General features: G+C 35.8%; 2 protein-coding genes and 1 pseudogene across 4 annotated transcripts; 1 reads left to right on the top strand and 2 right to left on the bottom strand.

The window, feature by feature from the left end:
* Positions 1-3,824: 3,824 nt before the first annotated feature.
* LOC147542116 (RNA-binding (RRM/RBD/RNP motifs) family protein) lies at positions 3,825-7,211 on the bottom strand. Of its 3 annotated transcripts, none has more exons than XM_086632988.1 (2): positions 5,760-7,193; positions 3,825-3,920 (listed from the first exon to the last, which is right to left on the bottom strand). In XM_086632988.1, exon 1 carries the CDS (start codon positions 7,030-7,032, stop codon positions 5,761-5,763), a length of 1,272 nt encoding a protein of 423 aa, XP_086489114.1. In that variant the 5' UTR covers positions 7,033-7,193; the 3' UTR covers positions 3,825-3,920; position 5,760. The 3 variants fall into 3 exon arrangements, with proteins under 3 accessions (XP_086489114.1, XP_086489112.1, XP_086489113.1); XM_086632986.1 differs by lacking the exon at positions 3,825-3,920 and adding an exon at positions 3,981-4,238 and having other exon boundaries at positions 5,760-7,211; XM_086632987.1 differs by lacking the exon at positions 3,825-3,920 and adding an exon at positions 3,981-4,234 and having other exon boundaries at positions 5,760-7,211.
* A 3,738-nt stretch (positions 7,212-10,949) lies between these two features.
* Positions 10,950-11,294, top strand: LOC147542115 (non-specific lipid-transfer protein 1 pseudogene; annotated as a pseudogene).
* A 1,011-nt stretch (positions 11,295-12,305) lies between these two features.
* On the bottom strand, positions 12,306-16,621 carry LOC147542114 (ubiquitin-conjugating enzyme E2 35-like). Its single transcript, XM_086635134.1, has 8 exons — positions 16,107-16,621; positions 15,872-15,899; positions 15,535-15,621; positions 14,447-14,505; positions 13,504-13,545; positions 13,270-13,343; positions 13,074-13,171; positions 12,306-12,556 (listed from the first exon to the last, which is right to left on the bottom strand). The coding sequence occupies exons 1-8, from the start codon at positions 16,140-16,142 to the stop codon at positions 12,519-12,521; spliced, it is 462 nt and encodes a 153-aa protein (XP_086491260.1). The 5' UTR covers positions 16,143-16,621; the 3' UTR covers positions 12,306-12,518.
* Positions 16,622-18,685: the final 2,064 nt, after the last annotated feature.

Raw genomic sequence — 18,685 nt, 5'->3', positions numbered from 1 at the left:
TATTTTATTCCTAAACTTGTGTTGTGCAAGAAATAGTTATTTTATATGATTTATTTTATTTCTAACCCCGAGAATCTTTTTTTTCTATATACTGTATAACTTATTGTTCTTAGATATGTTATTTTATTTCTAAGAAGGACTATATTGTAATATTAAGGAAGGGCTTCTAGACAATATACATAATTAAATAAAGATGTTTGTCCCATTCAGCATTTTTCCTTCTGTTTTATATAATAGATTTTCAGCTTTACCCTCCTCTATTTTAGAAGTGTCAATCGTTATGGTTTGTTGTGTATGGTGGTGGTGGTGGTGGTGGTGGGGTGGTGGTTTGAACGTAAGTGATGGTGGTGGTATGTTTTCGTGGTTTGGTGGTTTTTCTATGGTGATGGTGGTGGTCTCTTTCGTGGTCTGAGATGGTGGTGGTTTTGTGGTTAGGTCGTGGTGGTTTCTTGGTAGTGACGGTGGTTTCCTCGTAGTGGTCGCTCCATTGTGGTCGCAATACTTTTTAAGTGGTTCAGTTAGTAGCTTCTTCATTACTCGATGACATTTCTCATATTACCGGTTCGCCTAGTTTAGCTACTCATGACAATGCCTTCATATGAGAATGGCCTCCTCGAGTGACTTGTAACTTGTCCAATACCAACTATACTTAATCTCCTCATGCACTATTGTCTTCGATACTACCACAACACCAATATTGGCTTACCCAGCATGTACCTCTGAAACCTCTTAACCCTTAACTTTCTTCCCATAACATCTAGCACAACAAATGAAGGAGATAAATAATCATCCACCGGATCTTCCTTTCACGATTAAAACAAAGTAAGAAATGAAAACCACAATAAAAAATACAAATCAAATACTATTAGATTATCTTTTTGCTTTTGATAGTTTTTATTCTTAAAGCTTTTAAACACCTAATCTTGGTCATTTTTATGGTGAGTTCTTTGGGGCATAAAGAAAAATCTTAAGGGAATAAAAACAGACAATCAAAATTGACTTTAGAATGATATTTAAATTTAAATTTTAATCCGAAAATTCACATGATTGAATTTTGCTCCCTAATCTTCATCCTTTCATCACCTTCCCACCACCATTTCAGACCACCGACCATTAACCACCTCTCTCTAGGTGATGTTTGTTGGTTCTCATTTTTTTAGTAAAGAGGTTATTGCATACAAGACTTATCTTCGCTTCTCCATTATGTAGGGTTAGGGTTTCTACCCAGTTTTAACCTAATCTTTCTACATGAAATGGATATGTAGAAGCCACCGTTAAATCAATTATCCACACAGGAATGTGAGTATCTTGTTGAAGATCTCCAAACAGGAATTAATTCTTGCACCTAGATAAATGGCTATGTTAGCTTTCATCTTTACCCTCTGTACCTCCTAAACCTGATTCTTTCATCTCTTCTCGAGAAAGGGTTTTTCTCTGGAGCTTGATCTGATTATTCCTGTGAAGGAGGTTATTAAATTATTGATCTTAGATTCCGGAAATGATTCTGGACTTGGTAGAATAATAGAAACTCTTCGTCAGTTGTACAAGCTCTTGTTGATGGGATCTTAGAACTTATTTACTCATAGAACAATTAAAGATCTTAGAATTATGACTACCTTAACTTCTATTATAATCTCAATTGTTGGCCTGAGAAATGGGAGTAGTCATCTTTAAAGTGTGAGGTAATTGCTTTTGACTGTAATTAATAAACCTAATAATGGCTTGGACTGGCAAACCAGAGCAATAGTTGGTGAATCATGAATGCTTGAGGGGGCTAGTGAGAATATCCTTATTTAATTACAGAAAAAGAGAGAGAGAGAGAGAGAGAGATCAATCCTAAGAGAGAGCGACAGCAAGAGAGTTATAGAGAGATACAACAATAACGGGGAGGGAGAAGGGAAGAGAGAAAAGAAGAGGAGATGGAGATTAAGGTGCTAAAAAATAACAAAGTTTATTTTTGGACCCAAAATAAAAATGTCTCTTCGGTCAGATCTTGTTGACTAAAGTCTTCATGCCTTAAGACTTTTCATTATTCCCCAAAGCCACGGCCATTTTTATCTTTCTCTAAAGCCTAGAGTAATCGATGTTCTACACTATAAACGAGACTAATTTAGTTCCTTTGGTTCTCTAAATATATTTCAAAATTATACTTTTATACATTGAGAACCGCAAAAGGTATAGATACACTGGGAACCATGTAATGTATATGTATAATATAAATAAATATATATCACAAAGGTTGTGCAGATATATATCGTCGTTCAGGATGAGTTAACCAAGTTCTGGTGGTTCGTCTTGGAACCAGAGTCTGTATTTAGTTTTATTTTTAGCTTATGTTCTATTTGTGTATGCGAATGTGATTTGCAGGACAGGTGCGGCCGGCCCATTTACAGAGGAAATTCTACCGGATTTGAGTCTTGTCTGGCTTACTCGTGCCTACTTTTGGGGCACAAGGTGTCACAACTGTTTTAAGGCTACAGTTGAACTCTTCAGACTTCGTATTAGAACCTTTTCTTCTTTAATATGATTTCCAGCAACTCCGGAAAGACTTAATAGAAATTATTCTCAAGGGCAGGTTTGGGTGAAACCGCGCCAGCTCGGACCGAATTTTCACCCCTACGTCCAGAGGCCTCTTAAGACTGGATGAGCGTGAATATGTCATGCTTTCTTCCCACCCTTGGCTCAATTCGCAAAAAAAATACAAAAGAAAATGCTACAAATTCACATCACTTGAGATTAGTTGATTTGGCCATTAAACTACACTGTTTGTGCAGAATGCTATCAATCATAGCAAGCAACTAATGCCTCGACTTCTATAACTAGAAGGTTGAATTGACGCGAACCACATTCAAAATTACATTCTCCATCAAGCAAAATTTGGAAGATATTAACAGCTAACGTTTAACACTGCCATTAGTAACTTTTATTCTAACTAAGAAATGAAGAGAATTATACTTCAAAAATAGAAAACATTTATAAAAATAACGGCAGTTTAATTCAATGTCTAGTAAGTATTTCTATCAGACAAATGGAAATCATTCGACCGATGAGATGTCAAAAAAGAAATAGTGCAACCTCCCCCACAAAAAGTACCGATACAATCTAGAACAAAGAACAGATCCGCTTCAAGGCGACAAAAAGTTCACAACAAACCATGACTCCAGGCAGATAATCACATTATGATCCTATTGAAGTGCAGGTAGAGGTATTTATCTAAGTTTTAGTGTGTACATTACCAACTTGTAGTCAGATAGCTACTCGATAGTTCTAATATCACAACTTAAATGCACCGGATCTCCTAGTTCTAATATCACAAACTTGCATCTTAATGCTCAACCTATGTATGAATTGGATCTCATATTTTTCTAATAGACACAAATTTTACATACAAAAAAAACCATCCGAACTCAAAGGCCAAAATTTCACACAACTACCATCCGAAACCACTTCACTATTTCATTTGGACAAAATAAAAGAGGGTAAAATAATGACATTCCATAGAAAAGATTTCTATCACAATTTGTCATTAAAATTGAATAATAGCTCTACTGATCATAAAATTGAAAGTTTGGTCTCTCTAGCTCTACTTTCAACATATGTCACATTAAATACCAAAACCCTAAACGCATATCCAATGATCAAACCACCACATGGTCCCTCAACAATCATCACAATTAAGCACACAATGCAATAGCCAGGCAGTCTTATCGTCACCAAAGTCTTAAAATTAACAAAGGGAGGTGCACTTTCATACCCTAGTTTCTTACTAACATACCCTGCTAAATTTCCGAAATACACTCAGAATATTAGCTAGGAAAAATACATTTTTCTTTTTCGTCGAAGAAAGAACTAATATCCATATAGCCACTGTAAAATAGCCACACTGCCATCAAGTAGACAACAACCACGGATCCAAGCGCCTAACGCAGAAAGAGAGAAAATGCATAAACTAAGTTATAAGCAAACAAAGAATCCTTACAGGCAGTAAATAATATTTTGTATTAATCCAAGAATCGTCGAGGTTTGGAAAGAGTCTCAAAGTACTAAACCTAGTCTAAGAGTATACTTAAATTAACAACCATAACGCTCATTAGAAGCAAACCACATAAAAGTGCAAAGAAGAGCACATAAACAGCAGCGACATAGTATTGCAAACGATTTCATCAAAAGCAGAGATAACATTGTCCGCATTCACCACAACCATTTAAAGCATGTGCTCCCAAGAAGCTGTCATCTACCTGAATCAAACACCCATTAATAACTCAATCTTTCTCATTTGACCTCTAGCATACAATAGTATCATCCATTACACAAAAATTATATATCAAACAATTATCCACTCCATGTTAGTATCATCCAACTCTTGAGATGTCGTAATGTGCCTCCGGGAATTGTCTGCACAAGATCTATTACAAAGTCTTGTGCCCTTGAGTGAAGAAAAAGTGTTGCAAAACAAAAGCAACATTTGAAGATGTAATAATTAAGAGAAAAACAAAATAACCATTTCAAAGTGAGAGGTATCAGAATATTTCACTTATTACTTCAAGAGCATACATGGCTGTACTTAGAGACGGCTACTCTAGCTGGGGCTTATGGGAAATTTCTGCACAATCTGGCTAGCCATCTAGATATTCAATACTCTTCATGATATGAATCCAAATATGAAAAAGAAACATCTATAGATTAGGGCATTAGGCTTTAGCAGGTGGGCACTAAATAATAACTTGTTATATTTAGACTTGAACATATTTAAATCTATAGATTAACAACTCGGGAAAAGCAGAAAAAGATTCACCAAACCTACTAAAAGATTATTATTTATTTTAGCAGGAACCGGTATTTTATGGTTCTTTTCTGGTATCAACTATAACCATGAGAATGACCAACTTTTACAAGTTGATAACAATGCAAAGAGCGTGCTAGCTAGCCAAAGTGCATATATAACAACGGTTAGGTACTCCTTGATCACTACTGTGCTTACAATCGAAGGACTCTAATTGTCACATAAGTACATAACTGCTAGTACTGAATCGGTTAGAATGAAGCCATGGAGTGGTTAACTAGCGAGAAAAAGTATGGTGGCATCAACAAAATATTCACAGGAACACAATTGTCTATGAACCAAAAGACGCTATTAGTATCCCAAATAAGAGTGAGGCAACAAGTTCTCAATTAACACAATATGTTACCAATAGATAATGGGGTCAAACTGGAAGGAGAAAACAAGCAAATCAGAGAATAAAAAAGAGTGAATTCAACAAACTCTGCATAATGCATGATAGACATAACGAAAATAGCAACATCCGAGGAACTAACAAAAGAGCAAGATGCAGCCAGAAGTTGTACAAAGTACGGGGCAGACCGAAACAACCACCACAAGCCATCTACCATGCTCAGTTTCAACCATAAAGATACCACAAAAATGGGGACTTCTAATTTGTGAAAACACTAAAAGAACAAAGAAAATATCACCTCCAGAATGATAATTTGAAATGATAAAAAAACAGAAACCAGCAATAAATAACAACGAGAAACCAAGCTGAAAACCATTTGCAAGAACGCATTAACAAAAGATACACCAAGTTCACAAACACAATTAAATGTTAGAACCACACTAACTAAAAGATAAACCAAGTTCAGAAACAAGAATGCCAAACTAACTAACAAACGTTAACAAAGGCATAAATCGAGCAAGATGGTTAAAAACACAGGATCAGCATATTGAAATACAAATGAAAGAATGATAGAGTAAAACTTACCTCAATAAGGGGGCATTCCAGGGTATAAACCACCAGGACCAACCCTAGGTACCTGTGATGACATAGGTGGCTGGTGATGCTGGCCTGGGTAGGCCGATGATGCTAAACCATAATGTCCAGCATCAGCATAACCCCCGGATGGCATCCCACCTGAACCTGGTGGCAACCTGTACATTGAAGAAGCGCCATACCCACCAGCATTTGGCCCACCATAACCACCTGAAGCTGGTCCATTACCCAAGCCACCAAAGCCACCACCCAATCCAGCACCATAACCACCAGCTCCACCAAGTGAAGGTGGCATCTGATTTCCCACCGCCGACGGATTATGAGGGTAATGACCAAGTCCAGTAGGTCCTTGATACCCAGAAACAAATCCTCCATAAGAAGAAACCCCACCAGCTCCATAAGAACCAACTGAACTCGGCATCGAAGTTGGTGGTGGCAAATTAGCTCCATCACCGTGAACTTCCCCTTTAACCCCAGTTTGTCCTCCTCCCTGAACTCCAGCATTTTGAACCCCAGGTTTTCCCTTTTTACCTTCAGTAGCCAATTTGCAAACTAACTGATGCCCATCAACTGTTTTGATTGGATCAACAAGTGAAGTTCTAGCACCATCAGTAGTTTTATACACAAACAAAGCAAACCCTCTTGATTTTCCTGTAAGTTTATCAAACCCTAACGGCCCTTCTTCAATTTCACCATAAGACGAAAAATGCGCCAATAATCGATCAGACGGCATATCAGACGGCACATTCCCAACATAAATTTTCCTCGGAGAAATATCAACGGCAGAAACACTAGCGGCAGGTCCCGTCGTACCTGCAACAGCAAGTTGCGTGACGGTCATCCGACCGTCGATTTTCTTACTAGGTTCCTTCAGAGCAAGCATAGCACCGTCGATATGTTTAAACGTAATAAATCCATACCCTTTACTTTTTCCGGTGACTTTATCAAGAATTACTATAGCTTCTTCGAGATCACCATAAGATGAGAATAGGGTTTTCAATCCTTCAGTTGTTGTATCCCAACCAAGCCCACGAATGAAGAGTTTTCTCTGAGTAGGATCACGATCGGCGATTGATCGAACGGCATCAAGGACATCGAGATGACGAGAAGCAGCGTTTTGAAGAATATCGAGTAGTTGTTCTTGAGTGAAAGATTCGATGATTTTGCGAGTGTCTTCTGGGCTGAGTTTTGTGGTGGATGAGAACGAATCGGTAGTGATTGTTCCGTTCTCGTCTGCTTTTCTTTTCTTCATCAAAGGATCCATTGATAAATACAAGAAGAAAGGATAGATAGAGATTGAAAGGTGAGAGAAAGAGAAGAAAGGAATAGAAAATTTTGCTCAACAATGAACAAATACGTAACCCTAGAAAACCCTAAAAACCTAAAACTGCCTCACTTTTCAGTTCCACACAGCGTTGCTGTGTGACGTTTAAGAGGGGAGATGATTGGTTTTAGGGTCATCAATCTATAAGCGCCCCACATTTTTGTTGTAGACGCCATACATTTTTTATTGTATGCGCCACGAGCACTCTTTTTTTTTTTTTTTTTTTTGAGAAATCGGGACTACGATCTACGTTAGTCGTTACAAGGTATTGATACATCATAGGGGTGGGAATCGGTCGGCCGGTCGGGTTCATGTCATTCATCGGATCGGGTCGGTCGGGCTTTGAAACTCTATGTCTATTCGAGCGGGTTATTTAAAAAATTATAGTGTCCAAAATCCGTCCAAGTCCGTCAAACTTTTCGGGTTTCTCGTGTATCGAGAGGTCGAGTATTGCATTTTCACCAAAGTTTCAAAATATCTCGGTCGAAATGACCAAAATATTTCTATTTTGATAGTACCAAAATTTCTGTCGAAACTAAAATTTAATTATATTTCTCTTAACAATATTGTGTCAAGGGCACTCTGCACTTGGACAACAATATATGTATATATATATATATATTATACACTTCAAATACTTTAAAAATATATCTATATATATGTTATACATGCATACATAAATACTTACAAGCAAGCATACATATAATGTGCATAGGTATTATCCTATAAACGGATGACATTATTAAGCGGGTTATGTCGGGTAAAGATTATCGGGCGGGCTCGGACGGGATGCCGAGTAGTACTTCAAAATCCGTACCCGACCAATTGATTTCATCGGATCGGTCGGGCTAAATCCGCCTTCGAGTTTCGGGCTCCCGCAGGCTCTAACGGACTTGAGTACCCGTGACGGGTTTCGGGTTTGCGGACTTTTTTCCAACCCTAATGCATCATAAAGATGTGATGAGCACGATAACCGCCTAATTTAACTATAATGAAAGAGTCCTAAAACCCGACAACAGAGCCGGCCCTAGCCCAAAGCCACCAAAGAAGTGCCTTTGGGCCTCCGGTTGAATTGTTTAAGGCTATTTTATTACTTATGTTCAATGTTTAGCATTAAAGTTGAATTAGTAGATTGGTTATACACTTGTTCGCAACCCAACAGACCAAGGTTTAATCCCCCACAAGTCCATTTTTTTTATAATTTTTATAAAACGTAAATGAACTTGAGGGCCCCAAAATTGTAAGTGGCTTTGGGCCTCGTAGGTAGTAGGGCCGGCCCTGCCCGACAATATGAAAGAGGCCTAAAGTCCGACGAATTTACTATAATATTTACTTTATATATTGCCTAAATTACTTTATTATTGTAGGCGCCACCACGAGCACTCCTTTTCTTAAATCCAATTTTTTGGGTATTATTTATACTTGGTTCATTGAAGAAAGAGACTACAAAAAAGATTCAAACACTTTTCACTTTTTTTATTAAAATCGGTTCTAAAAATCCTAATTTTCTTTCGATGATTTTGTATTTTAATCTAGTTTGGAAAAGTTTTTGAAGTGGTTAAATTTTTGAAAAGTGTTTATTATCGATTTTTTTTTATTGATTTCAAGTAACTTTAGAATGATTTCTAAATAGTAATGGAGTTTTAGATCTGAAAATTGTGTGGGGTTGAAATCGTGAGTAGCAAGGTCAAAGGATTTAGACTATAGACCGAAAGTCAAATCGTCAATTGTACTTGTTTTATGGCCACCGAAAACGTTTTTTAGCTTAACCTGCGAAAAGAAACGAAATACACGTGGTCGTAAGATCCTTAGACACCAAAGTGGTTCGGCAAATGAATTTTTACCCAATAGACAATAGTGGTATGTGTAAAGTGAAGGATACACCTGTACTTTAGTTGGTAAGTTAGAGAAACAGTACAGCGTACTTGTGCACAATGACCATCATGAGAGAGAGAGTGTGTGTGTGTGATACAGTACAGTGAATGCTTGCTTGACTCTTTGATCACCAGGGGAGAGAAAGTGATGAAGTAACTGCACCCTTGATCGTCAGAAGAAAAAAAATTTGAAATTTTTTTCAAAAAATTCTTATATTTGATATACAAATAAAAAAAATATAAATTGATAGTTTATTTTGGAAGGTATCAATCCATAATTAGGAAATAATTTTTTTAATAGATTTTTTGACAATGATTTGGGATAATTTGATGATAATACTAATAAATAAGACATGGTATGGAAATAATTTTAGGAATTAAATCTTTTGGAAAGAAATCTATATAATTTTAGAAAAGAATTTCTCATAAACTTAAGATTTCTATGATTTACATTAATAACTTTAAGAAAGATGTTTTGGAAAGATTTTATGGAAATAATTTTAGGAATGAAATCATTTTGAAAGCAGTCATTGGAATTTTAGAAAAAACTTTCTCATAAATGTAAAGATTCCTATGATTTACATAAGTAACTTTAAGAAAGATTTTATGGAAATAGTTTTAGGAATGAAACTTTTTAGAAAAAAATTTATTGAATTTTGGAAAAGACTTTCTTAAAGATATAACTATAGGATTTTAAAGAAATAAAGAATATGAAAAAAAACGAAGAAGGAAATAAAAAGAGAAAAAAACGGGCTGAACCCGTGCTTTTCTCTAGTCGGGCTTGGTCCGCCGGGCTCAAAACATAAGACCAGTCCGGGACCGGAAAGGAACCCGGGCCAACCTGGCCCGTTTTCCGTACGGTCCAGGCCGAGCCGGCCTTTTGAACACCACTAGTTCCTTGTCTCCTCCATTTATAAAGTTAGTAATCCACTGATCTATTTAGAGGCAGCTGCCATCTTGAATGCGTTGACCATGGGGTGTCTGCGACATATATATTTGTCCGAGATGATATTAAGACGCGATCATGGAGAGAGACATTCAGCAATAACGGCCAACAGACTTATCGGTGATACGCTTAGGTGTAGATATAGTCGCGTGGAGTTACGTGGGACAGGCCCATTAGTAACTTAATTTGTAGGCTTAGGATGACACACAAGCTTATTAGTTCTGGAGTATTTGGGGCACTTAGGTAACGAATTTTGACTTATATAATTTAATGTTTATCCGAAATCAAAAAAGCTTAATAGATTAGATTTACTAGAAAATTAGTAATAGACATGGATAAGGCAAAAAAGCTTGTGGGGTAGACTATACATTTGACCGAAATCAAAGCTCGAATTTGTTTGGAGTCGAAATATGTGCCCATTCGCCCAGAGTAAAGGTGTGTGACCGGAGTAAAGATGTTGTGTGATCGATAAAGTCTTTATTCCCTGAATACTATTTGAATGCCTCAAAACCGCGGCCTATATCATTTACCATTGTTTCAAAAATAAATGACATTTTCGATGACGTCTTCCATCCTTACAACTATTTTCGGTAATTATTTAAAGACTTCGGTTTTTGTCATATAACATATCACAGTGATTGTTATAGTTTTTAAAAACAAAAGAATGAAAAACTGGACCTTGTAACAATCATTCTGAATAAGAAAGCGATATAACTGGTCTTTTTTTTTCCCCTTAACCCTTGTTACTTGACCATAAAAGAGAAAACACAGAAAAACCGTCAAGATTTTCCACCAATAATGTGGAAAACAAATTCTATCATTTCTGCAATTCAAGAAACTAAAATCCAAATTAAGCTAAAAAAGAAGCCAAAGTACTTTAACAGCTAGTACTAAAGAGCCATACCTAAGTTTGTTCCAGAATTTTGTATCTATTACCCTTCTCTACTAGTATATATAACCCTAACAATCTTCTCAAATAAGCATTACAAAATCAACATACATCTCTATTAGCTAGAATTTACTACATTTATTCAAAGATGAAGAAGGTGTTTGCTTGTGTTCTAGTTGTTCTAGCCATGGTTCAAGTGATGGTAGAGCCGAGTCAGGCCATCAGTTGTGCCGATGTGGCCGTCTCTCTGGTGCCCTGTATGCCATACTTAACCGGTGTTGTAACTGAACCGACACTCGGATGTTGTGCTGGAGTTAAAGCACTGCAAGGGATGGCTGCAAGTACGGCTGACAAGCGTGAAGCTTGTGCGTGCGCTAAAGAGGCAGCTTCTCGTTATTCCAACATAAAAGATGATGCTGCTAAAGGATTACCTCCCAAATGTGGGGTTACTCTGTCCTATACTATCTCTAGAAACATCGACTGCAACTCGTAAGGCCTCTTGTTTTCTGTCGACATTTTTTTTTCTATAGACGTACTAATTCAGATTAACTTAAGTGCATCTAACCAAATTTACAGGATCCGAGATTTAAACCCAAGTTTATACTTTATATTTTTGCAGGATTAGTTAAGTGATGAAGGTTCAGGAAGTGGAGAGACTAAATAAGATCAGATGGTCAGAGGGCATATGAAGTTGGTATTTTATTAGGTCAGGGATTTGGTTAAAAAGATTGAGATGAAGGATTGTTATTTCACTATTTAGTGAATTTTAATCTGTCTGAACTGGGTTCTATTTTGATGTTTTTTTTTTTCGAATGAAAATAATAACTAAAGTTTATGATAAGTTGATAACTAATCTTGCCATTGAACTTCTGAGCTTTCTGATATCTTAAAAAATGAGAGAGAGACTCGCGACTGTGCCTGTCACATGGGGCTAAAGTTATCACATCAATCTTTGAAACACGGTTTCTGAAACCATTTCTACTTTGGAGTCGATAATAATGAAAATAAGAAGTTCAACTAAACAAGGAACAAACAAATAAACCGACTAAACAATCCATAGAGAGCAAATAACGACCACTGGAGACGATAATCACCATTAGGTGTTGACGCTGTTTTCAAAGTAATAGAAATTCGCATATGCTTCTACTTTCCTCCAAATCTAGAGACACTAATCTCCATAAGCATAGACTTAGTTAAGATTATCTTTTGATATAATGTGTCAAAAATTATGACAACATCCACCAACCCTAATGTTATTTGAAAACTTCTGTTTTTTATCAAGTCTTATTATAGCAGTTAAATTGCGGAATAAATACTATGAAGGCCAAAAATTCAGATTGCTGGGTGATTATTGCGAACATGGGAGCATCGAGACCTATGGAAGTTGATAGCAGGCATAGACAGATGATGGGCTGTAGGTGGATGAAGAGACTTAACCAAGAAACCAAGAACATTTTAAATTGAACTTTGAATATATGCTTGAGTGAAGGTATAAAGCATCAGGTAATGAGAAAACCCTAGTTTCATACAAAAAAAGATTATCTCCATGAAGCAAAATGGATTAGTTACCCAAAAACAAGAAAGATTAGAAAGGACTTATCTTTAATATTCAATACATGAGTTCTTTAATTTCCAATTTAAGTATAAAAGATGTCATCTTACATAAGAGCAAATGTCATCTCGGTTCACCACCGAAGCTCTCTGCTAATAGCACTCGTTAAGCACCACTAGCATATAGTTGTGTCCATTCCTTAGCTGAAAAGTGGGGGAAATAAAGGTTAGAGCCCAAGAAAAGGCTCAATAATGGTTACAAAAGAAAAAAGACTAACAATTAAAAAAACGGTAAAAACTACTGTAATTGTTCTCAACGACAGTAAAGCATAACTATAAAAATCCACGGCCTTTATCGTTCTAACAAAAGATAAATTATTACAAGGACATGTTAGTCAAAATACTTATAGTAAGAAAATGAAACGATCAAACAATTACAGTGAGAGAAGTATGGGCAATACAAGGGTGCAAAAAATTTATGTATTTTAGAAATGTTTAGCTATTTCATGACAAATGATAAGACCACGTCACAAAAACGAAAACTTTTCAAATAACAGTAACGCTGGATGTAAGATATTGAAAAACGTCACTTATCAGACTTTTAAATGTCAACAACAGAACTGGCAAATGTTTGGTTAGTGTGGCTATGATATGATATCTAGTAAATTTTGAGTTAATGAAAGGCAATAAAAATCAAAATGTAGACTACAATCACCCTTACCTGTTTCAACCGCTTCTACCTCATTTGCTTTCCAATGCTTGGCAATATTTTCTGAAAGAGGATCATCTGGATTTGGAGCACTCAGAAGTGCTTGAATGCTGAATCCAAAGACAAACAAGTAAGTTACCCGCATTACTTGATCCATTCATTTTATAAAAAAATAGAATCTCAATGAGCTAGTGATAGTCATCTGAACCTTAGCAACACAGTTCGAATCTGGAGAGCTGGACTCCATTTGTCTTTGAGGATATCCAAGCATATTCTTCCAAGCTGCATAAAAAAATCCCCACCATTCAGATTATGAGCAAGAAAACATACTATATATATGTGCGGCATATGCCACATTTTTCTTTTCGTAGCAGACTGACATGTATCTCTTACAAGTTACAATGTTAGGTAATATAAGAATTAGATAAACAGTGATGCTTGCCTTGTCAATGTTAGGATGGTAAATCTTGGTGAGAAAGCGAACCTGTTGTGAGGACAGTAAGTAGAGGATGAGTGTAAAAATCCAATAAATTGTGCTTATTGTAACAATAGAAATAAAGATTTAAAAGAAAACCACAACTCTATCAGATATGTCGATGAATTTTGTCAAGGACAAGGTTTTTCTGAACGTGGAAAAAAACAATGAAAGAGTACTCAAGGGCCTTTTGGGATAGAAAAATCCAACTTTCACATGTTCTCTCTCAGCATTCCCAAACAAACATTGAAGAAAAAGAAGGTACGTTTTTATGACTTAAAGTTTAAGCTTAAAAGTAGTGACGCTCTTTAAAGAGAAAATGGAGATGCTATATGGACACATTCACTTGCTATCTAGATTCAAGATAACTAATGAAGGATAAATTCCTCCCTCTCTTCTCTAGACCTACTCTAGTTAAGCCATTTTAAGCACTTTCAATGACATAATAACAAAATCTTGCAGATTTTAGGAAAGAGAGCTTAAAGAATTTTGGGTGTATGGTCCCTAAGAGGTAGACAGCTAAAATCCACTATCCCTATCCACACTTGTTTGAATTCTATCAACTTACTTTATAATGTATCCTGCGATTATCAGATATTATACTCGTATCATCATATGTAATCCAAGGTCCCCAATAAACCATACACCACTCAACAATAAGATTATGTGTCCACAGAAGTGAACCAAAAATGTCCCCTCTTTAGCGAGTTCAAAATTTGATAAACCTTTGCCTTCTTATCTTTCATTTCAAAACCATGTGCCCTGTTTTAAAACAAAAGTTGCACACATGTTTACGATAGGCCACTAATAAACTATCTGGTGTGTCAGATTGACTCGATAGCATTCATGTCACAATCTAATATCTCAAGAAAGTACATGACTGAAAGACTTCGCGTGAGAACTTCTATACCTTTGGTGCAGCCATTGGATATTCTTCAGGTAAAAACAGTTCCAACTTAAATACACCTCCTGAAAAGAATTTAAGTACGTCAGTGTGAACAAGAAAAGAATGAAAGGGGTGAGATTTGAGAGAACAAGTAACTAAAAGAACTGACATGCTATACAAGCTGAGCTTCCAAAGAGTTGATCCATATAAAGCCCATAAAAATTGAAGATTTGTCCCAATATAGATATGATATGTTTAAAAAGGGACAATGGGTACACAGAACATGCAAAATCACATAAATTTATTTAACAAACTAACGACCGGAGCTAATATAAAAAACACAAGAATATCGATATGAAAATCTGGGGATTTTTGCATCTACAGCAAATTGCATGACGTTACATTATACCAATATATTAGTCAGAGATCATCCATTTTCAGATATTTCTTATAATCCTGCAGGATTCCATGCTTCAGTTACCACAATACACCTGGAGAAGACGCGTTATACTCTTGGTAAAGCTATCTCTTATGCTAGAAGAAGACATTTGACGATGATACGGTGAAGTTGTGAAGCAGTCCTATTCATTCTCTCGGTACATAATCAGATTCTTAAATTCCTAGCTAGTAATCAAGAAACTCCACGAAGAAAGACCATGCATCATTTCAAATTTCCAAATCTCAACCTTGCTACATAGCAAGAGGTTTCAAACTGAACTTCCTAGCAAATATAGCATCTTGTCACTTCTACAAAATGCAAGAAATTCCTAACAGACCATTTCCCCTTTTTTTTTTTGTGAAATCCACCCACTTTTCTAACCAGATCAGCAAAAACCATCATGAAGGAATGCAAAAATTCATTGATTATGAACACAACAATCACTGTAGTTCCTAAGATAAAGATACTATTGCAGACATAATAAGACAACCCATGTTCGTACTCGCAACTGAAGACACAACTAATATTAATTACGAACATACACAAGCAACTTAACTACCAAGAACAAGAAACCGAATAATAATAATATCCAAATGACAACGAACTACAGTAAGAAACTACTACTTTCAGAAACTCATAAAAGCAAGAAAGGATGTTGTCTAGTGCAATATACCCTCGTAAGGTGATTGTGATGGTCCCAAAATCATGACATTGAAATATCGCATGTTGTCTTCTGATGGAGATGCACTTATTCCTGGAGCTGAAAATCAACAGATAACAAATTATCAAAAAAAACTTCAATCTCTATCCAATTTACAGCGATTTACTCTAACCCATCGAGAGATTCAATTGAACTAAAATTGTTCAAGAATCGTCAAACACCTAATCGTCAAAATTGTATAACCAGATTAAACAAAGAGTTTTTGAAATATAGTGAATCCATCAAAATTATTTTTTCTGTTTCAAGTCAAATCAGAAAACTTGATAAGAAGACAGACAGAGAGAGAGACCTGGTTCGCTGAGGAGCCGCTGAGTTTCCTGATCAGTCAAAGAATAAAACATCTTAAAAAAGTATGAGAGGATCCTTGGTAATTAAGGATTAAGATGCAAGAAAAATTGAAAAACCCTAAATCTCAGATGATCGAATTCAGAAATTGTCTATAACAACTACCGATGATTATTAAGGAGAAAGAATGTAAAATAGGGCAACCGAAGAGATCGAGAAGCAGATTAATCGTAACTAACCTTAATAATCCTTTTAGGTAAATTGCTGTTCGCCATTTGAGCTTCAGTTTAGAGAGAGAGAGACTCGAATAATACTTCTAAGTTCTCACTCGCAGAAATAAAGAGAAGAAAAAAACGGGTGGCGTTTGGTGAAGCTCGGGTACGGGTCGTGGTCCATTAATGGATCAACTGACCCATCTCATAGGAAACCACATGTGATCAGTGATAATTAACCGGATCCTCGTTTCTAAAAGGCCCTCCCGTAAAAGCACCTATCATTTTTGGGTTTTTTTTGTTTATAAGCATTCCCATGTATACAGTTTGACCTAACGGTAAAGTTGACGTTGTAAGTCACCGTTAAGTAAAAAAATTGATCTACAGGTTCGAACCGCCCCTTCCTCTTCACTTTTCACTTCTCTAATTTCTCGCAGAAATCTATGCTTCTTCTGCCAAGGGCATCAATCACTCTTTTTCTCTCTAATTTCTCTTTTTTTTTTTTTTTGTTGAAGACTCTAATTTCTCATTTCTTTGATTCATATTAACAATCGAGCATGATCCATTTTGCCTAAGAACTTGAATATCTTAATTTTTTCAAATAATTTAGTTTTAAAGCTTTAGAAATGTTTATAAAGTTATTTGAAAATATTATATCGGTTATTTTAGTCCGGTTGAGTGTTTTTTTAACGAAGAAGAAATTTTTTGAATTGAGGTATACCCTAAAATCTTGCTTTTATGTTTTTATGAAGTTAATATTGATGCTCTGATATTTGTATTAGTTTTATGCATGTGTTGTATTAGTTTTTATGTTTGTAATCACATGTGACTTTAGGTCTGAAATTTTAATTTTTCATTTGACCAAACAGGTTGAAATATACTTCGACATGGTCTCGCCGATATAGCTTAAGTGTTTTCTTAGATTTTGGGGGTGAATTCGGCAGGCTTCTGTCAATGACCTGAGGGATGGAGAGAGAGAGAGAGCCGAGAGAGAGATTTTTCAGATTTGGGTGTTCAGGGATATTCGGAGGTTTGGGTTTTTTTTAATCTTGCACGTTCAAGATTGAACGGGCACCCCACGATGCTGGGTAGTAGCGCCATGGTAGCCCGTATGTAGGCAGCCTGGAGTTGCTTCTTTGTGCTTTGTTCTTCTTTTAACTTCTCATTGTAATTCATCTTGACTTTGCCTAATCAATGAAGCCAAAAAAAAAATTAAACGGTCAGATTTCAGTCAAAGATTTCAACTTGCCACGTCACGATGGTGACTGGACTGGCCGTCCTCTAAGGCACCCTAGCATTTCCGATTTGCAAATCTCACAAATTCTATTTGCGGAGTGTAAACTTAGTTTGTAGATCTCACAAATTCGATTTGTAAATCTATAACAAAACACATTAAAGTATCTTATTCGAATCTGACAAATTTCTTATTAATCAATCAATGGAAATGTAATTAGATGGAAAACCACTTTTTTTTTAATTAGATGGAAAACCACTTGGATCAGTTAAAACCCCAAACAAACTGTAAGATGATTAAATATTTATTTAAAGAGCGTCTAAATTTTAGAGATTCAAGGAAAAACTATAAAAACGTTAGGTATCAAGTGTCAACTTCAATAACAACAAAAAAAAAAGTGTGAAGTGTCAACTTTATGTTTTTATTCCAACTTTTCTGATTGGTGTTTCGACCCCTATCTTTGTTCCAACTTCTTCATCTAGTTTTTTTTTTTTGTTGAGAACTTCATCTAGTTACATATTCTTATTTATACATATAATAAGTACTTGTTGTTATACATTCACATTTGCCCACACATGGATATACCCAAAAAATTATGGTCAAATAACAATACCTAGCTACCTAATCATTTCCAACAAATATCAAGATGCAAATGGAATAAAACCCCAAATTTAATACCACTAATGAAGTTATGAAAGGTTACCACCCCGAAGAAAAGTCTTCAATCACCAACCAGACAACCTATATCTATAGTTAATTAAGAACTTAAAACACCAATAAATGCTTAAACCATTCAAACCAAAATTCAAATAGTACAACCCACATTTTTAACTACTAATATAATGAAGGTTTTGATGAGGCTAGCTATAATGGTTTTGTTAATGGTAGCTTTGATTCATCATGATCATATACTTTTTCCTTACAAAGCTTTTCATGGTACTAAGAAGAATAATGATCAGAATATAACAGAAGCTGAAGGAAATGTTTCAACCGCCTCGGCTAGATTACTTCTCTCTTCTTTTTCTATTTCTAGGGTTGTAAATTTTGCCGACGACCCACCCGTAGAAGGTGTGTCTTCTTCTATAAACGATTTGGCAATGGAGGATGTTGTTATTTTTTCTGCAAGGAAGTTGGCATTTACTCTTTCTTCTGGGCCTAGTGGAAAAGGCAGTGGTCACTGATCTAATACTCCATTCATGTTGTCATTTCTGTAATCAAGAGCTTTTGTTGTTTATACTTCCTTTCTTTGGTGATTGTATTTTATTTAGACCTATATTCCAATTCATACACATACATGATTTTGTACCTTATGGGGGGATTGAAATAACTAAATGTTCAATGATTTCATTGGACGAAAATGAAATTACAAGTT

The sequence above is a fragment of the Eschscholzia californica genome, unplaced genomic scaffold (assembly GCF_041429995.1).
Source record: "Eschscholzia californica isolate CP2 unplaced genomic scaffold, dmEscCali1.0.p SCAF_4, whole genome shotgun sequence".
NCBI classification, from domain to species: domain Eukaryota; kingdom Viridiplantae; phylum Streptophyta; class Magnoliopsida; order Ranunculales; family Papaveraceae; genus Eschscholzia; species Eschscholzia californica.
This window is presented reverse-complemented; position numbering and strand designations above follow the sequence as displayed.

Excerpts from the sequence above, each read along its gene's own strand:
- LOC147542116 (XM_086632986.1), bottom strand. The coding sequence starts at position 7,032 with ATGGATCCTTTGATGAAGAAAAGAAAAGCAGACGAGAACGGAACAATC.
- LOC147542114 (XM_086635134.1), bottom strand. The coding sequence starts at position 16,142 with ATGGCGAACAGCAATTTACCTAAAAGGATTATTAAG. Across the intron at positions 13,344-13,503 it reads ACCATCCTAACATTGACAAG|CTTGGAAGAATATGCTTGGA; the intron begins GCAAGCATCACT and ends TTTTTTATGCAG. Across the intron at positions 13,172-13,269 it reads ATTCGAACTGTGTTGCTAAG|CATTCAAGCACTTCTGAGTG; the intron begins GTTCAGATGACT and ends CTTTGGATTCAG.